The sequence below is a fragment of the Procambarus clarkii genome, chromosome 16 (assembly GCF_040958095.1).
Source record: "Procambarus clarkii isolate CNS0578487 chromosome 16, FALCON_Pclarkii_2.0, whole genome shotgun sequence".
NCBI classification, from domain to species: Eukaryota; Metazoa; Arthropoda; class Malacostraca; order Decapoda; family Cambaridae; genus Procambarus; species Procambarus clarkii.
The window spans coordinates 7,654,304-7,676,313 of NC_091165.1; the positions used below are offsets into that span (position 1 = coordinate 7,654,304).

General features: G+C 43.9%; 1 protein-coding gene across 1 annotated transcript in view; it reads left to right on the forward strand.

Moving 5' to 3' along the window:
- LOC138349850 (uncharacterized) overlaps positions 1–22,010 on the forward strand; it is an 83,157-nt gene that overhangs the window by 16,454 nt on the left and 44,693 nt on the right. The window contains exons 2-4 of the mRNA XM_069325244.1: positions 1,279–1,424; positions 1,614–1,811; positions 21,486–21,629. Of these exons, the coding sequence (XP_069181345.1) occupies positions 1,326–1,424; positions 1,614–1,811; positions 21,486–21,629 (441 nt within the window). The 5' untranslated portion in view covers positions 1,279–1,325. The remainder of the gene's footprint in view (positions 1–1,278; positions 1,425–1,613; positions 1,812–21,485; positions 21,630–22,010) is intronic.

The following is a 22,010-nucleotide window of genomic DNA, read 5'->3' on the forward strand; positions in this document are numbered from 1 at the left end:
GGCAGCAGTTTACACTACCAACCATGAAGCTTACTGGAGCATGAATAGTTGGTGCTCAACATTGCAAACAGAATTATATGCCCTGAAGCAGGCCATAAACTATACAATTGAGAATAATTTACATGATGTCATCATTCATACCGACTCTAAATCTTCGCTCCAGGCATTGTTATCCAGTCAGCACAGAGATAATATACAACTCCTCACAGAAATCCAACATATAGGAAAAGAAGCCCATAATCTAGGACTGTCAATCATCATAAACTGGATAGCAAGTCACATTGGCATAGATGGTAATGAAAAGGCAGACTCACTAGCAAAATCTGCTACTGTTCCACCTGTTGTACAGGTTCAAATACCTCCAAGTTTTTCACAGATTATAGAGCAAATCAAGAAGAAAATACTCCCAACTATCAAAAGTCGCCACAGAGCCAAAGTAGCGGAAGGAAGATCCACTGAGATATGGTACTAACAAGCCGCTGGGTACTCCTCTTTCAAGCCTGGCAAAAAGATATCCAGAGACATTGCATTAATGTCTTTATTAATGTCTTTATTCTTCATTAATGTCTTTATTAATCTTTATTAATGTCTAATCTTCTGTTATCAATGAATCTATCAATGATTTTGGTGTTACTCGTCAAAATATCCCTGATGATCGTCTCGTTGTGTGTAGCGAATATATATTCCTTGATAAGGACTGTAGTTTGTGCATTGTTAATCGCCTAGAGAGAGACGTTGTTGTCTTGCCTATATACTGAGTATACCGAGACAAGACAACAGTTCTTCTAGCCGTCCAAGTTCTTCTAGCCATAGTTATAAAAGGTACTTTAGTTATTGAAGAAAGATTCACCCCTCACAAGCACACCCTCATTCTATCATAAGTTTTCTTTGAACCAGGACTCACCACCTAGGAACAGATCTTAACATCTTCCCCACAACATCGTAGCTTTGGGCCTTAAAAAAGGCGCCTGCATTATAAGATCTGTATAAGATGCTTACAGTAACTGCATTGATTCAACCTCTAGTTTCTGTAATACCATGATGACTGCTTTGAAATTACTCATGTGACTTCCAAGAAGATTCACTGTAACTAACTCCTACGTCCTAAGCTATTCACAAAAACGTAATGTCTTATGTCATGGATTATGACTGTTATATTAAGGTATATCAATATGGTATCTCAACTCTTACCGTTAACCAAGCTTGAGTAAATATATTGCGAATAACGATATTGCTCAGTATAATTTGTATCAAAATATTTAATTTATTGTTCTGTAGGGTATTGGAACTCTCACGTCCAGGTCTGCAAGAACTCGTGAGTCAGGATGAGCTTCACTGAGCAGGAATATTTGGGGCTGACCCTGGAACACCTGGACGACGTTTGTGACCTTCTTGTAAATCATTTCTATCCGCGAGACATTATAGTAAGTTATCGTACACCTGGCATGGTATGTTACTTGGTAGAATTTTCAAATACTTACACTAATCAGAAAAAAAATCAATATGCTACTGAGAAGATTACAAAATTTTCGAAAGTCAAATTTAATGAGCATGCATAATTTATTGTAACCAATTATTTTTCTACATTTTTAAATTGTCCTGAATCATTGCAGACTTTAGGGCTGGGTTTAAGCCCAGAAAACAGGCTGACTCTCGACCTTCCTCACATACGAACATGCTTGGCATCTGGGCTTTCAGTGGGCGCTAGAGAAAAATCAACACGGCGGCTGGTTGGAGTACTTCTGAATTACATATTCATTGCTGACTCTGCACCGAAGCAAACTTTAAAAAATTACACCACTGAAGCTGAGGTAAGTTGGTGTGCAAGCAATTATACAATGCCACATGAAGGCCAGTGTTGTACCGTCATTAATGCAGGACCTGAAGGTTCTAATCTGGTTGAGAGAATACAGATCAAAAGTGTCAGAGAAGCTACAGGGACGGAGCTTAATTAAATTTTGGCTGCAAGAAGAACATCACTCTATTGTATAATTAACAACATAAAAACAGTGTATCTTCAACAAATTTTGTGCCCTGAGCATTAAACAGAAATATTTCTATATACTCTAATGAGGTAGAGAAATATACTCTTGACTTTAGGAAAACTTGCATTATTTAATAAACAAGATATTAAAACTAAGCAACCCGTTCTCGCTATAACATAGTACCTATGTAACTAAAAGCTTATAGTTCTTATGCTGATAATGTTCATGGTTCCTCTATGGTAGATTTCCAGTTATTTCCTATCACCAGGCACTAACTCGTCATTACGTACCAAAGTATGTCCTATAGTACACGTCCCATCGCCTTAGACAGCAAAATAGTCGGACTGCTCCAATTTCAATGATAATTGTATTTTTCCAGTTCCAGAAAATTGTGAAATTTATGTACTATTTTCCATGCTATTCGAATATCATGCATCAGCTACATCCGATTGAAGGCTCATAGTTTTGTTTTGAGAAATCTTGGTAGTTCTCAGTAAATTATAATAAGAACTATAAATTATTACATATAATAATGGGGCTTTCACCAATCAATATTATATACAATAGTGTGTGTTCAAAAATCTAAAGAAAATGGATTGTAGGAATGTCAACAGAAAACGATGTTATGTTTTCATGGTTATGGGCTACAGGATGAATATATTTATTTATTACTAGCAATACCCGGCCACGTATTGCTGTGGCTCAGCAACGCATGTGCGTTCCTGAGCCACAGCAACCTTCCCTGTCCCCCAGTCCTCCCCACCATTCCCCCCCTCACCTGTCTTCTCGGCCTCCCTACCATTCCCCACTCCACCATCCCCTCTTCCTTCTCACCATGCCCCACTCACCTATCCCCACTATTCTCCATTCCCCCATCCCCATCATCCCAAACTCCCCTGTCCCCTCGTCCTTCCCCACCATTACCCCCTCCCTTGTCCCCTCGTCCTCACCACTATCTCTCACTTCCGTCCCCTCGTCATCCCCGCCATTCCCCACTCCCTCGTCCGATGCCTTCCCAAATGGTTCGATGTACCCATCAGAAAATTGGGAACATCAAGTGATCTGATGTTCCCATCACTGAAATATAAGAAAAACAGTTTAAAAATAAAATGAAAATATGAAAAAATATAAAAATAAACTATTCTCACAAAATGAACGGTCTGGTAAACAACACAACTCAAGTCCAACACAATTCAAACAAAATAATTAAATCAAAATGATAATAAATCAAAATCTATGAAAATTCAATTTATCAATGCAATCAGAAACTTTGAAATGGAATTGTAACATATCTAGGAAAGGATGTGTGTTGCTCTTACATGTAACAGATTCAGCTGTTTTTCAAGAAAAGCATAGTTTTACCTGTCACAGGTGTGGCATCTATAATTATACTTACGAAATGAATGGTATGGTAAACAACACAGCTCAATTCCGACACAATATCACACAAAATAATTCCCTAAAAAATAAAATAAATTAAAATCTATGAAAATAAAATTTATCAATGCAATCGGAAACTGTGAAATGGAATTCGTGACATATTTTATATAGCATGCATGTTACCACTATGTGCAACAGATGGCACTGTTTTTCAAAAACGCATGTTTTTACCTGTCACAGGGGTGGCATCTATATAGTATTTATATAATAAGACACGTCTATTCGAATGCAACGTTGTCAAAATTTAATAGCAATTAATTGGTGAAGAACTTTCGGAGATTACAGCGTGTGTTGCTCTTACGTCCAACAGATGACGCTGTTTTTAAAAAAAGCGAGCCTTTTCCTGTCACAGGTGAAGCATATATATATATATAGTAGATATATAAAAAGACGCGCCTATGCGAATGCAACGTTGTGTCAAAAATTTCAAAGCAATCGGTAAAGAGGTTTCAAAGATTTCCCCTCACATGAAAAACACAGTTTTTCAGCAAAAGCATGTTTTTTTTTTTACCGTCACAGACGTGACATCTATATAGCATATATATAAAAACCTGTTCGGATGCGAATGGAACGTTGTGTGAAAATTTCAAAGCAACCGGTAAAGAACTTTCGGAGATTAGCGATTTTGAACAAACGAACATTTCCTTTTTTATTTATATAGATTTATTTTATATATAAGAAAGGTACATTCGGTTTGTGAGAGTACATAGCATTGTGTTTACATTCTTGTAAAGCCACTTGTACGCACAGCGTTTCGGGCAGGTCCTTAATCAAACAAATAATATTAAGTAGGTAGATTCTAGCAAAATTTCTAAAATGTAACAGGTACAAAGTGAGAAAAAATTGTGAGAGATTAGTAGGTATATTAAATATATATATTAAGCACATTGATAGCTTTGATTGATAGTAGTGATAGCTTGATTGATAATTTGACAGAGACTAATTGGCACACTTAAACATAATGATAGCACATATAAGATGACAGCAATGAACACAATGGAAAAGTTGTATAGCTTAGGTACATAAATATTGAGGGATTGGGTAGCACTAGGTACAGTGCAAGTTTCAAGCACTAGGTAGGAAACAATGAAGATGAAATTGGGTACTTTTTTGTTTTGTTTTTGAATAAGGCAAAAATTGGACAGCTTTTCAATTCATTAGGGAGTGAGTTCCATGGACTAGGTCCCTTTATTTGCATATTGTTTACACATATTAAGTTTGACTCTGGGGGGATATCAAAGAGATATTTATTACTGGTGTGGTGATTATAGGATCCACACCAAGTCACACGATATTGATGGGGTCCACTACCACAAAAAAGGAAAGGTATGGAGCTTAATACCACCTTTTGGATAGGTATGGGTTTCACTACAATCTATTGGATGGATAAGGGGGTCCACTACTGCCTACAGTTTGGGTATGGGGTTCACTTCTGCCCACATACTGGGTATTAGGTCCACTACCACCTGTTGGATGGGGTATGGGATCCACTGATGCGCATAGGATGAATATTTGGTCCACTACTGCCCACAGAATGAGTATGGGGTCCACTACCACCCACAGGATGGGTATGAGGTTCACTACTACCCACAGGATTAGTATGGGTTTCCATTACCACCAGTAGGATGAGAATAAGGTTCACTACAGCCTACAGGATGGGTATGGGGTACACTGCCATCTAGAGGATGGGTATTGAGTTCACTACCTTCCACAGGAAGATTATGGGGTTCACTACCACCTACTGGATTGGTATGGGGCTCACTAACACTTACTGGATTTGGATGGGGTTCACTACCACTCACTGGATGGGGACAGGGGGCTCACTACCACCCACTGGATGGGTATGGAATCCACTACCACCCATAGGATGGGTATGGGGTCCACTACCGCCCAGAGGATGGGTATTTGGTTCACTACCGCTCACGCAATGGGAATGGGGTCTACTCCCGCCCACAGGATGAGTATTGGGTCCGCTATCCCAAACAAGATGGGTATGGGATCCATTACCGCCCACTGGATTGGCACGGGCTCCACTACCGCCCTGAGGATGTGTATATGGTCCGCTATCGCCTACACAACCTTGTGTTTATGAACACAACCATAAACTACTTAACTGACAAAGATATATTGTCACCAGGCCACCCTACTTGCTACCGAGGGTCTCAGACAGACGCTACTCCCCCAGTGTCTCCCTCACCTCCGAGTTGCCTACGTCTGATACAATTCTTATAATACACACTGCACACTGAAATCATCACTCTCAAACAGCCACGCATATAGTAACACAATAATTTATAAATTCTAATATTATAACTGTAAACATAACATTCTTAATTGACTAAAATAAACAATTATTTTATGATAAGGATGGCACAAGTTGGCAACACCACACTGGTGGACTCCTCACACAGACAAACACACACGTATTTAACATGAACATTTCCTGTCCACTTAATGTCAGCCCATCCTCATACAATGGAATATAACAATCTGTTCTGTTATACATTCTAATACATCATAAAACATAATATAGCAGCCATTCCAAATGTATATTATATACACTATGCAAATTACTCACATTATATGCAAATACACTCCTACAGTCTGAGATGGCTGATAACAGATATGTTACTAATATTTTACCTGTGAGATCCTCTAGATAGTAACATCCACTACCACCAACAGAATGAGGATGGGGTCCACTTCCGGCCACAAGATGGGTATGGGGGTCCATTACCGCCCATAGGATGGGCATGGAGTCCTCTACCACCCACAGGATTGATATGGGGGGTTCACTACCGCCCAGAGGATGGGTATAGGGACCACTACCGCCCAGAGGATGGGTATAGGGTCCACTACCGCCCAGAGGATGGGTATAGGGTCCACTACCGCCCAGAGGATGGGTATAGGGTCCACTACCGCCCAGAGGATGGGTATAGGGTCCACTACTGCCTACAGGATGGGTATAGGGTCCACTACTGCCTACAGGATGGGTTTGGGGTCACGTATTGCTCACAGGCAATAGCCGGTGGGCAATAGGAGGGAGGGAGGAGGGAGCCATCGGAGGGAGTCGGTGGCTGAGCGGACAGAACACTGGATGCATGATCCTGTGGTCCTGGGTTCGATCCCGGGCGCCGGCGAGAAACGATGGGCAGAGTTTCTTTCACCCTGATGCCCCTGTTACCTAGCAGTAAATAGATACCTGAGAGTTAGTCAGCTGTCACGGGCTGCTTCCTGGGGGTGCAGGCCTGGTCAAGGACCGGGCCGCGGGGACACTAAAGCACCGAAATCATCTCAAGATAACCTCAAAAAGATAACCAGGTTGGCTATGGAGTGCAGTACTGTTCCATAGCCATTCGGTACTGCCTATGGGGTTCAGTACTCTAGGCGGGACTAAAGAGCTAAAACTCAACCTCTGCAAGCTCAACTAGGTGAGTACAGGATGAGTATGGCGTCCACTTCCTCCCACAGGATTGGTACTGGGACAACTACAGCTCACAGGTTGGAGTATGGAGTAACCTACAGCTCACAGGTTGGGGTCCTAAATAGATGTCTTCACCATGGCATCCATATAGGTCATGGTTGATGGCCCCTAAATGGAGACATCTCCCATGTCAGCTACATACATAAAATAATATAAATAAATAAATAGTTTATTTAGATAAAAATACATACATACATATTGAGTTACATGTAGAATGTTGGATTTTTATATAAAGCTACTATATACGCACAGCGTATAGATAAAGCCACTATGAACAGCGTTTCGGGCAAGATGTGGGAAAAACCTAAAAACTAAGACAAGACTAATTGAGATCAACAACATGAATTGAAATGATATAGGTTGACATTTAGGAGGTAAGGTAGGTTACATGGAGTTGATTATGTAGTACTTAGTTGTTTTTGTCTTAAACTGGATGACATACGGGGCAGTCTTAGACGTGATTGGGAATGAATACATACATACATACATACATACATACATACATACATACATACATACATACATACATACATACATACATATATACATACATATATACATACATACATACATACATACATACATATATGTATGTATATATGATGAAGAGTAAAAATATCACAGTAATTGTAGGTTAATGCGTGACATAGGTTAGATGGTGTATCTACAAGTACCAGCTGGTGGCTGGGGGAGTGTTGTGGAATCAGCTGGTATTATGGACAAATGTTAGAGGGTGGCTGTAAACAGCCCCCACGTTGATAACAGATCGTCTAAGGCTACCTGCTACTCTCACTTACCAAGGGTGTCAGACACACACACACACACACACACACACACACACACACACACACACACACACACACACACGCGCGCGCGCGCAAACACGCACACTTGTCCAGTTCAAGAAGACCTGGACAAGCTGCAGGAATGGTCGATGGTTGTTAGAGTTTAACCCAACCAAATGTTACGTAATGAAGATAGGTGTAGGGAGCAGGAGGCCAAATACAAGCTACCATCTGGGAGAGGAAATTCTTCAGGAGTCAGAGAAAAAAAAAGACTTGAGAGTTGATATCACGCCAGACCTGTCTCCTGCAGCCCATATCAAGAGGATAACATCAGCGGTATATGCCAGGCTGGCCAACATACGAACGGCATTCAGAAACTTGTGTAAAGAATCATTCAGAACTTTGTATACCACATATGTCAGGCCAATCCTGGTGTATGCAGCCCCAGCATGGAGTCCATATCTAGTCAAGGATAAGACTAAACTGGAAAAGGTTCAAAGGTTTGCCACCAGACTAGTACCCGAGCTGAGAGGTATGAGCTACGAGGAGAGACTACGGGAATTAAACCTCACTTCGCTGGAAGACAGAAGAGTTAGGGGGGGCATGATCACCACATTCAAGATTCTCAAGGGAATTGATAGGGTAGATAAAGACAGGCTATTTAACAGAAGGGGCACACGCACCAGGGGACACAGGTGGAAACTGAGCGCCCAAATGAGCCACAGAGATATTAGAAAGAACTTTTTTAGTGTCAGAGTAGTTGACAAATGGAATGCATTAGGTGGTGATGTGGTGGAGGCTGACTCCATACACAGTTTTAAGTGTAGATATGATAGAGCCCAATAGGCTCAGGAATCTGTACACCTGTTGATTGATGGTTGAGAGGCGGGACCAAAGAGCCAGAGCTCAACCCCCGCAAACACAACTAGGTGAGTACACACACACACACACAAACACACATGCATGCATCAGATTCTTAACATAAAATATTTAAGATTTATCAATTTCTGTTACTACCTAGACTCTCAATTTCACAAAATTTTATAAACCTGACAATTACAATTTTTCAATCTGTTTCATAAATTGATAACTGTGTTAATTATCAATTAATAATTAATTTACTCACTTAAATATTTTCACATTAATATTAGCTAGTATAGTCTTTTTTGTGTTACAATATTCCATCATTGTTAATGGACTGTCAAGCTTTAAGTATATCTGCGTCTCCAGTCCATACGTGTCTGTTCCTATTGTTTATATTGCGGTAGTGGACCCCATGCCGAACCTACAGGTGGTAGTGGACCCCATACCCAACCAACCGGTGGTAGTGGACCTCATACCCAACCTACAGGTAGTAGTGGACCCCATACCCAACCAACCGGTGGTAGTGGACCCCATACCCAACCTACAGGTAGTAGTGTACCCCATACCCATCTTGTGGGTGGTAGTGAACACCATACCTAACCTACAGGTGGTAGTGAACCTCATAACCAACCTACAGGTGATTGTGGACCCCATATCCATCCTGTTGGTGGTATGGACCCCATACCCAACCTGCAGGTGGTAATGGACGCCATATCGAACCTACAGGTGGCGTGGGGAATTGACTTGTGATTTATATTTATTTAGTATATATTAATTTATATAGTAATTTATATTGTACGTTAATTTATATTTTCGATTCCATACTATGATGTTTAAAATGAATTGTATGATTTAAAATTCTCACAAATTGCTTTTCTTACATATTCTGGGGGGTTTATAACTTATTTATGTAGTCAATCAAAATTATTGATTAGTTGACATTCACTACGGTACTGGACTACATATATTAGTAATTAAATGGGAAGGCCTATCTTGAATGGCTGATTTTGTCCTAGGTAACCAGATATGAACATGGATGAACAAACTAGTCGATGCACTTTGTGTGTGAGGCTGGCCTTCAACTCATGTACTGGAGTACTAGGTAACAAGTAATTCTTCTTCCTCTTCAATTACACTTCTCATAGGGCACTCACAAATAATAGCAGTAACCTAATATGACAGCTATATCGCATTAAATATAGTGTATTGATTGTTAGGTGAGGTCAATAATAATTACCATGGGTTTTGTCTCGCTTCGTGTCCTAACCGGCTTCACCCTGTGTATCTACTTACTTCTCTGGCCAGGAAAGCACTAGATAATAAACAAGTTTCGGTAAGACACTTCCCTAATACTAGACGATGATTGAGTGTTGATAATGGAAGCACTTTGCTCTCCATAACACTGTCCAAGGGAGAATTATTGGAGCTAAATTTGCCCCAGCGTGACTTCTTGTTAAAATTAATGGCGACTGACTCTGCAGGCCCTCTCCCACTGACCACATCCCTTGTTCTCCAGACGCGTCAAGAAGTAGTTAGATGTGCCACATTTGCTCTACTTTGGTAATGATAATTAGGTTGATTCAAGGGAAATGTTTTTTATGATGTTTACAGTCCAAAGCTTGCTGTATTAAGAATAATTCCCATTATTAAGTGGTGAAATTAATAACGACATGTGGCAATGATATCTCGTTTTCTACGGGAAGAAATTTCCACTGTACTCTCGTTTTCTATGAGTTATTTGTTAATTACAAAACAGCAGCAATATTATCTGCTTATTGTATTAAATGTTAGTAAATGGTGTCGGTTTATTCCAACAGGTGGTAGTGGACCCCACACCCAACATACAGGTGTTAGTGGACCCCATACCCAACATATAGGTGGTAGTGGACCCCATACCTGTCCTATGGGTGGTAGTGGACCATATACCCAACATACAGGTACGTAGTGGACCCCATACCTGTCCTACGGGTGGTAGTGGAACCCCATACCCAACAAACAGGTGGTAGTGGACCCCATACCCAACATACAGGTGGTAGTGGACCCCATACCCAACATACAGGTGGTAATGGACCCCATACACATTGTGTGACTAGTTGTGACACCTATATCCATCCTGTGAACGGTAGTAGCCCCTATACCCATCCTTTGGATGATACTCCCATCCCATGGGCAGTAGTGGATCCCATACTCGTCCTGTGGGCGGTAGTGGACCCCATGCCTATGCTGTGGGCGGTAATGGACGCCAAGCCAATCCTGTGGGGCGGTAATGGAACCCATACCCATTCTGTGGGCGGTAGTGGTCCATACCCATCCTCTGCGCGGTAGTGATCATTATACCGATCCAGTTTGTGGTAGGGAGCCTCATACCCATTCAGTTTATGGAAGGAATCCCCATACAAATCTAGTGGGTTGTAGTGAGCCCCATACCAATCCAGTCGTTGGTAGCGAACCCCATAACCATCTAGTGGATGACAATGGACCCAATACCCATCCTCTTGGTGTAGAGGATCTAATACCCATCATAGTGGCAGTAGTAGACCCCATATCCATCCTCTAGGTGGTAGAGGACCTAATACCCATCATTTTGGCAGTAGTAGACCCCATATCCATCCTACTCGTGGAAATAGACCCCATACTCATCCTGTAGATAGTAGTGGACCACATATCTATCCTATAGGTAGGAGTGGACCGCCATACTCATCCTGTGGGTGGTAGTGGACCATATACCTCTCCTGTGGGCAGTAATGGACCCCATAACTATCCTGTGGTAATTAGTGGACACCATATCCATTCGACAGGTGGTAGTGGAGCCAATACCCATCTTGCGGGCAGTAGTGAATCCCCATACCCACCCATTGGGCAATAATGGACCCCATACCCGCCCTGTGGGCATTAGTGGATTCCATACCCATTCAACAGGTGGTAGTGGACCCAATACCCATCGAACAGGTGGTAGGGGACCCTATAACTATATAAAACGTGGTAGTGGACCCCATATCCATCCAACAGGTGGTAATGGACCCCATACCTATCCTTTTGGGTGGTAGTGAACCCTATTCATCCTACTTAGAGTAGTGTACCCCATAGCCATACCAACGTAACATGGTTTTCTGTTAAACGTTCCTACTATCCATTCTCTTTAAATTTTTAAACTCACTCTATTGTATATAATATTATTTGGCGAAAGCACCATTATTATACGTAATAAATTATTGTACTTATTATAACTTACCGAGAACTACCAATATTTCTCAAAACAAAACTTCGCGCCTTCAACAGGATGAAGCCTATCCATGATATTCGAATAGCATGGAAAATAGTACTTAAATTTTACAATTTATTGGGACTGGGAAAATACAATTATCATTAAAATTGGAGCTTTCCGACTATTCTGCTGTCTACGGCGACTGGGCGGGTACTATGGGACATGCTATGGTACGTAAGGAAGGGTTAGTGCCTGGTGATATTTAATAACTGGAAATCTACCACAGAGGAACTATCAACATTAGCAGCATAAGAACTATAAGCTTTTAGCTACATCGGAACTATGCTATAGCGAGAAAGGGTTGAAACTAGGAGAACTTGGAGCATTTAGTAACATTTTAAATTTTTAATTAAATATTAAAATGGAAAAAATATTAACAAAAAATTAAATTGCAAATATACAAAAAAAATCGCCATATATTAAGTCTAAATGGCAAAATATTAACATAAATGAAAGTTAGATGTTCTTGGTTTATTTGGCAAAAATAAAATGATATGATCATGAAAATAGAAATGTATTAAATATGAGAAAAAATTAGCAGGTAAACGAGAGAAATAAAGGAAAAGTGTGCCTGAATAAGGAGTGGAATGTGGATGTTTTAACAGAATTAACCCTTGCAACAATTGTAACTGCAGCAACACTTATAATGGGTGCCAGGGGTGTTGTCAATAAAGGCACTCAATGCAACTTTTCTTTTTCTTTTTTATTTTTATTTTTACATGCAAAGCATGCAATTTAAATACAATAAAAACAATACAGAATACATAACAAAAGAAAACAATAGAACACCGGCCAGAAGGGCCGACAGCATAGCACAACAAAACACAAACATGAGAAAAGCATAGAAAAAAACATCATACATCAAAGCACAAAACATAATACAATGGCAAACTAGCAATCACAGTAACATCACAAAACAAAACCTCCAGAAAAACAAAACATACATCAAGAGGCATAACAGGAAACAGAACAGGACAAACACAATACATTCCAAACAAAACAAAGAACAAACACGTACAACAGGTAAAGCAATATAAAAACACCAGGTCAAACGCACAGCACAAACAATACAGGAATAAAAAAATACAAACCAAGCCATCCGCCCCGTAAACAAAGGGCGAGGCCAAAATAAACAATAATAATAAACAAGCAAAACACGCACACCTGAAAACAAAACAGGCACAAACACAATAACATACATGCACTGGCCTGAAGGACCTAGAATAAAACAACAAAGTTTATCAAGAAACATAACAAGATACTTCAGCACGAAACAAATCAATACAAATTTATACAAAGACACTAAACACCGGCCTGAAGGGCCGACAACAAAAACAACAATGAACAGAAACATAATGAAACACGAGAAAAAGAAACAATACCGGAAATATAAGAAATACAACAAAACAACGGTCATGAGAACAAACATAACACCGGCCTGAAGGGGGCACAATAGGTACAACACATTGCAAACAAACCACAGGTCCAAGCACACACCAAACACACAGCAAGCACACAGACTACTCAAATTTCTCATACTTATCCGGCCACTCCGCCGTCGGGAATCGAATACAATACGCCTCCCAAAGTAAAATGACGTCCTCTGTAACAGGTTCATTATGAACCGTACGAGGATCAGGCATTAACTCCGGCACACTCACAATAAAACACCGAGCCCGTCGAATCCAGATGGAAGAAGGGCACCACGGAACAGGACGCACGCGGTCAACAATTTCAAACCGCAAAGGATGCTTATCATCATGTGCCACTCCGGAGGCCAAGACGAGAGGGAGAGGCTCCTTTCCACGAGGCCGGGGAATGGGCAGCGCACTGGGAGCCTCCTCGGCTGTCTCACAGGGCCCCGCATCAACCACCGAACGTTGTACCTGCTGGGACCCCCCCACGCTTGGCATCCTTCTTCAGCACCAGCTTGATGCCTCGGCTCGCACCAGAACCCATACCACCCACGTCCGTAGGAGCAACCACCTCCCACTGCAGAGAACCTTCTGCAGGAGAAAGAACAGGTGGTAAATCAGGCGCACAACCATCGTCAACAGCAGACACATGGACGTCAGCCACCACCAGCGACATAGAGCGCGAAGCACCCGGAATCGCCACATCATCGCCCGAAGCTCCACCTGCGTCGTAGTCCTCCGCATCAGCCCAAGCAGTAGAAGAACGCCTGGAACGCTTGGGCACTGGCCGCACATCCTCACAGCCGGAGGCGGACCCAGAACCACGGGCCTCATAAACCAGGCGAACCGACGCCCGTCGCAGTACGGCAGCAGCCTCAACCACATGGGGAACCGGGCCGCACACAACAGGACGCTCCGCAGCCCCCCCCCAACACCCAGCATAGCCGTAACACCTGGCGAGGGTGCAGGACCAGGCGCAGCAGCAGGAGACGAGGAAGACGAAGACGACTCGCAGAGACCATCCGGAAGACCCTCGGGAGCAACTGGCACAGTGAAGTGACCAGCGACAGGAGCCACCGGAACACTCGGCGGAGGGACAACAACCACCAGGGGCATGTCGGGTGATGCAGGGGGGGCCGCAACAGCAGTGAATGGGACCTGCCCCTCTTCATCTCCGGAATCCATGCCCTGAGGGAGCGGCGGGAAATCCTCTTCCCAAAACAAGTTAACAGGTGCAGCAGGGGCCTCAGAGCACCCGGCAGCCTGATGCCCTAACTGGCCACACCGAAAACAGGTACGGGGCTGCCGGGCATAATACACCCGAACGTAGTAACCCAGCAGCCGGACTGAAGACGGGATATCCGACCGCAGGCGCATACCTTAGGTACGGATGTTCGTCTGCTTCCCAGCATACTTCCCCAAGGAAAGCGTGTTCACCCACACACTGATGACAGCACCATACCTCCCGAAGAAGCGCCGGAGAAGGTCTTCAGGGAACTCCAGGGGCGCGCCGTGTACACTGACATAAGTCAGGGCAACACTTCGGTCCGAGACCGCAACAGAGCCGGCGCCATCCGGCAACTGCAACGAACGCCCTTCGTACCGACGGAGGAAGTCCCGATACTCCTCCTCCCGCACGAACTTGATAATCACCCAGTGGGCCGTAACAAGCTCAACTCCATATACAGCCTCCACTGGGACACGAAGCATGTCGCACATCACCAACTCAATGGCTGGATAACCAGCCTTACACGAGAACTCTAGTCCCACGGAATTCACCCGCAAAACAGGAGGAATTGCAAGGCCCCCCCCCCATGTCAAAACTGCCACGTCAGCACGCAGCCAGGCAGGCAACAACACTGAGAGGGCAGCAACGCCCTCACCACCTGGCGACCAAACGGCAAACAACCCCAGCAGTCACGGAGGCCGGGACACGTCCTCACTCCACGGCTGCTCAGGGCGGACTCCACAAAGTAGAATTCACTCAATGCAACTGGTAATTAAAGTGTGAGCAAACAATAAGACTCCGATGTTTCAGTGCTTGAGAGCATGTAACAAAGTAATAACACTTTCCTCAAGAAGATGGTGATCTCACATCACTTGGGTTGTAGTCATGAACAAACGAGAGTCGTTATATTGTGTATAACACTACGGGGTTTCACACCAAAATGTTGGTTTGATACTGAGATATGAAGCAGCACTACCCAAGGTTCAGCCCGTCCTCCCAAAACCCAGAAGTGATTCCATCCACCAACCAAACCCCATGTTTATGAATGAAAAACGGTTTCACACGACTCACCAACCCGTCCTCGACTCAAGTCCATTACATCGAGCGGTCGACCTCAGGGATGCATCTATATATTTCAGCCCGTCCTCCAAACAAAGATCCAAAAGTGATTCCATGCACCCGCCAAACCCCCTGTTTATGAATGAAAAACGATTTACACACGACTCACAACTGCTGACGTTCGAACATATCCGGAACAAGTGCTTCACTGACGAATTTTTTTCGAATCACAACGCTATAAATGTTTCACCCACATACTACAAATACAAATAATCACCAACAGAACCTAAACACCTAACCTAACCTAACCTATGCCTATATATACACAATATGCTAATATATTATAATATTAATTTATACTTGAGAAAATTCCCGTTTTGAATGAACAGCATGTTAAAATTTATGAATGCGTCTGTGGGGTCGACCGCTGAATGTAATGGACTTGAGTCGAGGACGGGTTGATAAATTTTTACATGCTGTTCATTAAAAACGGGAATTTTCTCATATATAAATTAATATTATAATATATTAGTATATTGTGTATATATAGGCATAGGTTAGGAGTTTAGGTTTTGTTAGCGATTATTTGTATTTGTAGTACATGGGTGAGGCATTTATGGCGTTGTGGTTCACTGACAAAAATCGTCAGTGAAGCATTTGTTCTGGAAGTGTTCGAACGTCAACAGTTGTGAGTCGTGTGTAAATCGTTTTTCATTCATAAACAGAGGGTTCGGCTGGTGCATGGAATCACTTTTGGGTCTTTGGAGGACGGGCTGGACTCACAACTGATTTCGTTCGAACACTTCTGGAACAAGTGCTTCACTGACGAATTTTATTCAAACAACATTGCTGTAAATGCTTCACCCACGTACTACAAATACCAGTAAGTAATTATCAAAAGAAGGTACCAAACCGGGAGGCCATGTAGCACCATCAAATGAGTGGAATAATCAGAGGACGCTAAATGTTACCAAGGATGCCAATACAAGAACAGAACCGCATAAGGCGAACAATATCAAAAGTATACGATTCACCAATAATTCTATCGAGGGACAAGAGACCGCGAGGGATGGCCAGAAAGCAAGACACACGCTCGTCCTGGAAGTCAGAACATTCAACAAGGATATGCATGATCGTAAGAGGGACAAAGCAATTTGGACAATAAGGAACTTAGTGGCGCTCCATTGAGTGACCATGAGTTAAGAGTGTATTGCCAATACGTAACCTCGCCAGAGCCATTTCTCATCGCCGGTTATGGTGGTAGGAGGACGGCCATGAGGACACACACAACTCTTATGAACACGCAGTTTGTTACCAGTAACAGAAGACCAACAATCCTGCCAACAGGTAAGAATGGAGGAATGAATAACTGGGTAATAGTCGGAAAAAGGAATACCTTTACGGGAGATGGGACAAGAGCGGACAGCTTCCCTAGTGGCAGCATCCGCACACTTATTTAAAGAGACACCAATATAGCTGGGAACCCAGCAAAACTCAATTGACTTAAATTTACTGAAAACAAGAAACAGTTAAAGCTTAATCTTGACGACCACTGGATGGACCGAATTAAAGGGCCCGAGAGCCATGAGGGCAGTACGAGAGTGAACGACAACTACAAAGGAAGATTGACAACGAGAAAGCAGGAGACGAAGAGCATAGAGAATAGCATAAAGTCCTGCTGTAGATATGTTATTCTCCGGGGGTAGGCGACTCATATAAGCACGGTCAAGAAAAGCAACAGAGTAGCCTACACCGTCCGCAGATTTAGACCCATCGGTGAAGATGGAGACGGAGCGGGAGTGAGAAGAAAAGTGCTCAAGGAAAAGGCGTTTCAGAATCGTAGGAGGGGTAAAAGCTTTAGTGATGCAGGTCAAGGATGTACAAAACTTCGGAAGGGGGACTCTAAAGGGGTCAAGAAAGGAACAATAAGAGGAGAAATATTAGAAATACGAACTGAAAGAGAATCCTGTAAGCGAGATAACCGGACAAAAAGGGGGTGGTGGTGAAGAGGAACAGGAGGCCCACGAGCGGTAAACGTTAACGTATGACAGAGACGAGAGGAAGGATGTTGCAAGGACCGCGCAAGATAGCGAAGACAGTAGCGATCATGGCGGTCCTGGAGAGATAGGAAGCCAGTGTCAACATACAAGCTGAGGGCGGGAGTCGAACGAAAGTCACCAGAGCCGAGGCGCAACCGAGTATGGTGCAAAGCATCAAGATGGCGAAGAGTAGAAGGAGATGCAGACGAGTAAGCAGGGCAACCATAATCGAGTTTAGACACGAGAGAGGAATGTAAAGCGAGGAGAGTGCTCCTATCCGCTTCCCAAGAAGTATGGGACAATACCCGAGGGTAAGGGACTTAGAACATTCAACTCGGAGGTAAGAGATATGGGGCGACCAAGACAAACGAGTGTCAAAGATTAACCCCAAAAGCTTACCTTAATCCTTGTACACAAGGGGGTGACCATTAAACGACAAAGAGGTACGAAGAACGACACATTTCCAAGTAAAAGTCATAGCACAGGTCTTAGACGTAGAGAACCTGAAGTCATGATTAGTGGTTCAAGACGACACGGCATCAATCGCAAGTTGAAGCCGCCGTTGAAGGAGTCATCACCCTGACAGCAAAGGGTAAGATCGTCGACAAAGAGAGTGGAGAAGACGCCAGAAGAAAGAGAGGAAAGAAGACCACTGAGGGCAACCAGAAAAAGAGTAGTGCTCAGAACACTACCTTGGGCCACACCCTAGTATTGCTGAAAAAAAGGCAGAGAGAGTGGCACCAAGCCTTACTCGAAAAGAACGACGAGAGAGGAAGCTTTGAAGAAAGAGAGAAGCGATTATACAGACCCGATTATACAGACTCAGTACATACTGAGACGTACATAGAGGGAGATGGCTAAGCATCTCATAACGAATGCCATCGGAGCCCGCTGCCGTAGAACCGCAGAGGACCAGGGCAGACTGAAGTTCAGAGAGAGAGAGAAGGGATCTTTATAAGGAAGATCGTGAAGAGAAAGCGGGACATTTGGTGGAGGTAAATGGAACAAACCATGTACCATTTAAGCACAAAGAAACGTGCAGCAGAACATTGGAGAGGCAACGGAAAAAGTAGGGGGACGAAGGGAACATCAGAACGAATCAAGAGAGCAGAAGAGGAACGGGCCCCAGCAAAACCTGGGGGGAAGGGAAACGAGAAAGGAATAGCCACGGAAGCGACCAGGACGAGCACCAAGCATCGGCACGAATGGGCGAAAACTGTGAAATCAGAAGTTGGCGTTCATAGAAATTGGCGTAATATCCGCGAATATTCTATTGAAGGATAGACATCAACAAGAAGAGAAAGAACAACAACAGAGAACAATGAAGAAAAAAAAGTGAAAAAGGAACACAGCACGTTAAAGATGCGCAGGATCAGGATCATGGTCAACGAAGTCAGGGTTAGGGAGGCATGGGTAAACTGAGTAAGGATGGAGGGAAGGGAGCGGGAGGACAGGCCAGAGGCAAATGAGCAGGGTCCGGAGGAGGACAGTAGGACAACCGAGGGTCAAGGACAGCAGCAGGAGGGGCAGAAACCTGGGAGTGCACCTCAGCAAGTTAACAACCGAGAGGGCAGCGGGGGCCAAAGAAACCTCCATAGCAGGAACAGGGGGCGCAACCACCGAAACAGGAGGGAATGGATCGAGAGAGTCAGAAGTTGGGGGCGAGGAAGAAAGCGAAGCCTTCTTACCTGCCAGGGAGGAGGAAGGAGATGAGCCAGGTTTTCGCTTCGGACTTAAAGAGACAAGCGTCCCGGCAACAACGTACTGGGCAACAGATTCAAGCGTCTCAACAGAAGAAGAACAACAAGAACAAATAACACGATGGCCGCTGAGAGAGTGATGGACATCAGCCCGCACTGACAGATGGTGGGGAGAGCTAAGAGCTGGAGAAGAATGGGAAGGAGGATCGGAGGGAGACGAGGAAGAAGACACAGGAGACAAGACAGACTGGGTAGAAAGAAGGGGAACCCCAGACAGAGAACCATGAGGGGGGACCCTTAGGGACAAAACTTAAAGGAATAGAGGAGGCGGAGGTGGACGTGTCTAGGCCTAAGGTCTTGAAACGGTTGTTACACTGAGGAAGGGGGAAGGACGAGGAGAGGAAGAGTGCAACACGTGAATATAAGAGACGCCAGCAAAAGGGGGAAGGCGGCGAACTTGGTGCCTCGCCTCAGGAAAAGAAAAACATTCCCGGTGTTTCAAGGTGAAGACGGCTGCCTCAAGTTTGTAATGTACACATGCGCGGAGAAGGTAGAGTGGGCCTCACCGCAATTGAGGCAGCGAGCCCAGGGAGAAGTGCACTCCGACTTAGAGTGACCTTCATCCCAACTCAAGGGACAGAGAGAGACAGTACTAGAGCATCGGAGGGCACCATGCCCAAACCTCCATTACTTATTATAGAGCCAAGGAGAGGGATTGTACTCCTGAACAGAGCACCTGGCACCAACAAGAATGGCAGAGGATGGAAGGGTAAAAAATAATCAAAGGTAATCTTCACAACCCGAAGGAGCTGACGGCGACGACCAATCCTGTAGTTTCCTAACACCTGTTGCAACATGGGGTGGGAAGAGGACAGTGCTAACACTAGCATTCAACCGAGTGTACTTGGAGACCCGAACAGGGGTTTTGCCAAGGCTGGATAAGGCGGCCAAGCGGATGGCTGCATCCTGAGAAGGAGCAGCAACGACACATGTACCGAGACGGGTGGGGTTAAAAGTAACAGATCGGGTTCAGAAACGAAAGAAGGAGTAGCCACAATGAGAGACTGAGCTGTGCCAGGGGACAAGGTGGTCACCACTGAGGGCTTGTAGCTCGACCCAACCACAGAGGAGAAAGGGGAGCCGGGGGCAGTAGCCAGGAGGGGTCAAAAGAGGAGCAAGGTCGGGGCCCAATGCAGCGGGGGCTACAGAGCCCGGTCTTCCAACACAATCTGACTCGGGGGCATGGGCTTGAGCCCGTGAAGGTACAAGAGGAACAGAATTTCACATAAAGACGAGAGGAAAAACTTACATTCACGAATGTGCCCACACCCACCATAGAGCCACAATTAGAGGATAGGACATCCAACAAGAGACATGTTGCCGATCTTGCCGGGGCCCTTCCCCGGGGTGCGTCGTGAGTATATGCCAAACAAACGCCACCTGACGAACCGTCAGTTCGTCAAGATCGGGTTCAGTAACGAAAGGAGGATTGAAAATAAAAGCGCCCCCTTCGCTCGCGACATTGGGTACCACAGTTCTAAGGGTGCAAAGAGTATGCCTCTTCAAACACCTAGGGCGTCAAAACAAAAGAAGGCCGATAGAATAATCAAAACAGGCAAAAGGTTGGTGGGAAATGACAATCAGAAAGGAGAAGATTGAGAAGGGGAGAAAAACGAAACATAAGGAAAAGTCGTCTGGCTGAATTCGATAGGACAGCAGCAGGAGCATAAGGCCACAAAAGGACAAAGGACTGTTCCATGGAGCATCACACTCCGGCAGCCGCCCACCAAGCCCCCTCTTGGCAGCAACGGGCTGGACAGGGAGGGGGCTACAAATTTAAATAATCGCCAACAGAACCTAAACACCTTACCTAACCTACGCCTATATATATGTACAATATGCGAATATATTATTATATTAATTTATATATGAAAAAATTCCCATTTTGAATGAGCAGCATGTAAAAATTTACGAATGCGTCTGTGGGGTCGACCCCGCTGGATGTAATGGACTTGAGTCGAAGACAGGTTGCAAGGTTTGTGCCAAAAGGACCCTTAATACAGTAATTGCGGTATTGAGAGAGTGAAGGTACTTGGGAAAAAGGTTAATTGAATGCCGAATGTATAACAAAAATGAAAGTTTATTTACAAAAATAGTTTAATAATAGTATCCTACTGCTATACTAATTATGCAAAGATCATTACTTATTTAATATTTTCAGATGATGCAAGCACGTTTCCGTAAGGTTTTGGTCATAATGACGGACAAAATTGATTGTCCAGAGGAGGGCAGTGTTATGTGCTCATCTCGAGCCTGTGTCCACTCAGACTTTGGTCAACGAGGTATTATATCAAAACTTACAGAGGTGAGTGACAAATTATCTTTAATGATGTTGAGAAGCTGATGTAGATAGGCCATAGATCCATGAACCATGTATTGGTAGAAAGGTACAGCAATTGGCGTTAATGAACCCTTACTTCAGATGGAGGTAGTAAGCCACTATTTGTAACATTAATTGACCCTTAGGACAGGTGTTATCTTATCTTGAGTTATCTTGAGATGATTTCTGGGTTTAGTGTCCCTGCGGCCCAGTCCTAGACCAGGCCTACTTTTTGTTACACACCCCCAGGAAGCAGCCCGTAGCAGCTGTCTAACTCCTAGGTACCTATTTACTGCTAGGTAACAGGGGCATCAAGGTGAAAGAAACTTTTTGCCCATTTGTCTCCGCTTCCACCGGGCATCGAAC